This window comes from Aplysia californica, unplaced genomic scaffold (assembly GCF_000002075.1).
Source record: "Aplysia californica isolate F4 #8 unplaced genomic scaffold, AplCal3.0 scaffold00040, whole genome shotgun sequence".
Classification (NCBI taxonomy): domain Eukaryota; kingdom Metazoa; phylum Mollusca; class Gastropoda; order Aplysiida; family Aplysiidae; genus Aplysia; species Aplysia californica.
Window position 1 is genome coordinate 141019 of NW_004797310.1, and position 3514 is coordinate 144532.

A 3514-nucleotide genomic window follows, 5' to 3' on the forward strand; every position below is an offset into this window, starting at 1 on the left:
GGGGGTTCAATAAGGTAAAGGAAGAGCACAAACATTTAATTACTTTGCCACCTCTACGAACAATTTTTCTTTGATAAAATAGCAACAAAATTACCTCTATGCGTAACTTATAGCTTAGTAGTTATCAGATTAATGAACAACTACTCTACAAGACATAAGATACCCAAACGATTAAAAACGTCAATGAGATATGTGATTCTTAGAAAACTGAAATGTTTCCAGAAGATGTAGAGATCGTAGAGAAATATTTGGAAGCTTACTTGCTCTGAGACCGCCTTTCTCTGTCGCTTGGTGACTCTGGACTTCTGCATTTGGCCGGAGGGGACGGTGAGCGGCGAGGGGGCGTTGGCGACCTCGGTGGGGGTGTGGGCGTCCTGGGCACAGCAAGCCGAATGTCGAGTTTGCTGTGGTGCTGAAGTTGTTCGGCGTGGAGAAGTTGGTGCAAATGCAGAGGGCGGTGTAGGAGGTGGTGGTGGAGAAAATGATGGCGACTGTGGTGGTGGTGGTGATGGTGATTGAGAAAGTTATGTTCGAGGGGGTCACTCCGTTGATGTCCTTGATGACGATGATGCTGATGATGGTGGTGATGATGCAGAGGATGGTGGAGGGAGCGCCGGGCTCGTCGGCTGTCCACAGTGCCGCTGTTGCTGTTGTTGCGACTACTGCTGGAGTTGATGGGGAAGGAGTCGGTGCTTGTGACGGAGTTGGTAGACGTGGAGCTTGTCTGCCTCACTCTGTGCCGGTTCTTTCTCTTGGACACGGCCTGTGGCGGAGGTAAAAAGAATGCAGAGCGTGAGGAGGCCGTGTGAAGGTAGATGTTGGAGTAGACTACTACTGGAGACAGACAGGCTACGAGGCTTCGACACAGACATGCATGCACACATGCAGACAGGCAGGAAGGCAGGCAGGCAGGCAGGCACGCATCACTAACTTGTGAAGCATGAACCCATATATTCATAAAGGGGTAGAGCAAATAATACGATGTCTTATCAAAGGGTCCACCCACAGAGTCTGAATTCGAAAGATAAAAATTTGTTTGGGACAACATTTCTCGCTTTGTAATTTGACATATTGATCCAATTCATAGTCGCCTTGAGCAAAAAGCAATTGTTTTGGGGAGTTTTTGCGTGTGTTTTTGTTGGGGGTCTTTTTAAGTACCGGCACGGCACCCTCTCTTTTGTTCAATTAATAAGCCTTTTAAGAGTCTTCCACATTTCTACTACGACGAGATACTCCAAACGCACGGACTGTGAGAATACGTCGAGCTTCGGGCCATTGACGAAATACTTAAGAAGAGATTTAAAGCCCATGAATTTCGCGACTGTAAAATCCTCTACCTGTGGAGCACAATTCACTCGTCTAGACAATTTGTTACGATGTGGCCTCAAAACTAAAACCAATCCGTCATTGAAATAGTCCGTCGGTAGAGAAAACAAAATACAATCCTCCAAATATAACAGATATGGTATCCAGCAGTGAGTGACATTTATGGAGACATCTTTTATCAGCTGCCGATGTGGATCTTCAGTACAAACACTCCCAAAACGCACGCATACTTCACGAAAACGACAGTCTCTTTTTATGGTAACAGACACCAAGCAGGTGGTTGTAGAGCGCCACTGGTAGGTCTTGTTTTTTTCCTTTTCTCTTTGTTTTTTCTGTCTGTCTTTCTTCTTTTTTTCCACGTGTTAAACGGTCGTTATTGCGCTGAGTTGATGTGCGTTTCTTTATTCAAACAGACACCGCAGATGGAACACAATTTTACAACGTGCGGAATATGATAATATAATACAATAGTCGTGGACACGAGATATAGCGTCTTGGCAGACAGTCGCGAGCACGAAAGGATAAGTGGAACGGTACCAGACTTTGCACTGCAACACGTGCACATAAAAGTCAATATCCAGAAACGCAATTAGGGGTGCTGTGTATTGACGGGTGGCTCGAGGAGACAGACATATTCGGGAGCAGGCAAACATCCTGGGTGGCAGTTCAGTTGGATATCTGAAGACTCGTGAAAATAGACAAGTTCAGGAAAAGGTGGATACCCGGAAAAGGAACGTAACTGATTAATTGAGACTCAAAAAAACAGATCCAGGAGTATGCGGATATGTGAAAAACATAATTTGGATAGTCGAGTACTCGAGAAAACAGATTCGGGAAAAGGCAGATGTATTATCCCAGCAGACACGCGATGATTCAGATGACCCAGAAGGTAGACGGTGATTAGTCGATAGATGGACGCTCGAGTTACCAACTGAATTTCATTTTAGTGCAAGTCGGCGGACTCGTCGATAGCGTGTTAAGATACTGGATTTCCAGATAAGCAAAGAGGAATCCAGATATGTAGGCAGGTGAGTCGGCGGGCAGATCAACAGCAGAGGAGCGGCGTTTAGAAGAATATACACCGGAGAAAAGAACAATGATACTGTGATGTTAAAATCAACTTATTTGGACGTTTCTGGTGTGGTCTCTTAAATATCTGTTGTAGGTACCCGGTATCTGCCTCAACGCCGTGGAAACTGAGGACGTGGGCATGTAGACGGAGCTCCTGGTCTGACGCTAAAACAATGTTTCCAACGCCGAAGAAAAAGGGGCAAATTTCGCAGGTAGAGTCGCAAACACAGACGAACCTTCTCATTTTCTCAAAGCCACGGACGATAGTGCACCTTCAGAAGCAAACAGTTGCCATGAAAACAACAATTCATAGCTTTCATGTAACATTGTATACTGCAACATGGTTCACTCGTCTATTGGAGAACCCTTGAAAAAAACCCACAAAAAAACCCCAATAACCTGTCCCCAAAGATCTGGCTGTGACATATATCATTAAAGATGTCATATGTCTTGTATGACTTTTAAAATATATAGATCTATAAGCAAACACTCTTAAAGAGCCTCAGTTTGAAAACGACGCGAAACACTTCATTCAGAGCCCATGGAGTATTTATGTTAAGGCATGACACTTTCCTAAAATGATTTTTTAAAAGAATGAACCATTATGTTGTAGGAAATCCTTTTTTTTTCTTTTGTATTGAGATTTGATCACTGGAACTGGAATTCCACGAATGTGAATTGTTCACCAACATTTCAAATCATCGAGTTTTTTAAATGCCAGTTTGAAACTTGTCAGATCTAATAAATGGACTGCCGTGGATTAAATGAGAACTTGGGAATCCTGTTGGCAAGAATGAAACAAGGACTGGAGCAATGTTCCGGTCTTAACTCTTAGATTACATCTTTACTGACGAATAAAAAAAATTAGTATTAGAATAATGTGGATTTAATAAAATAGTCAAATTTTCATTTATGTCAAACATAAGATCAATCATTCCATTTGGGGTCTTCATTTTTCAATACTCATCCCTTCCAAATATATGCCTCTGCGTGGCTGAATGAGTGAGTGAGTGAAAGAGTGAGTGAGTGAGTGAGTGAGTGAGTGAGTGAGTGAGTGAGTGAGTGAGTGAGTGAGTGAGTGAGTGAGTGAGTGAGTGAGTGAGTGAGTGAGTGAGTG

General features: G+C 43.4%; 1 protein-coding gene across 1 annotated transcript in view; it reads right to left on the reverse strand.

Annotated features, from left to right (window-relative positions):
* Window positions 1-259: 259 nt before the first annotated feature.
* Window positions 260-3514, reverse strand: part of LOC101847018 (protein big brother) — a gene marked incomplete at its 3' end in the record, with an annotated part of 42346 nt that continues 39091 nt past the window's right edge. Inside the window, 1 exon segment of the mRNA XM_005092088.2 lies at window positions 260-763. Within this exon segment, the coding sequence (XP_005092145.2) occupies window positions 260-763 (504 nt within the window).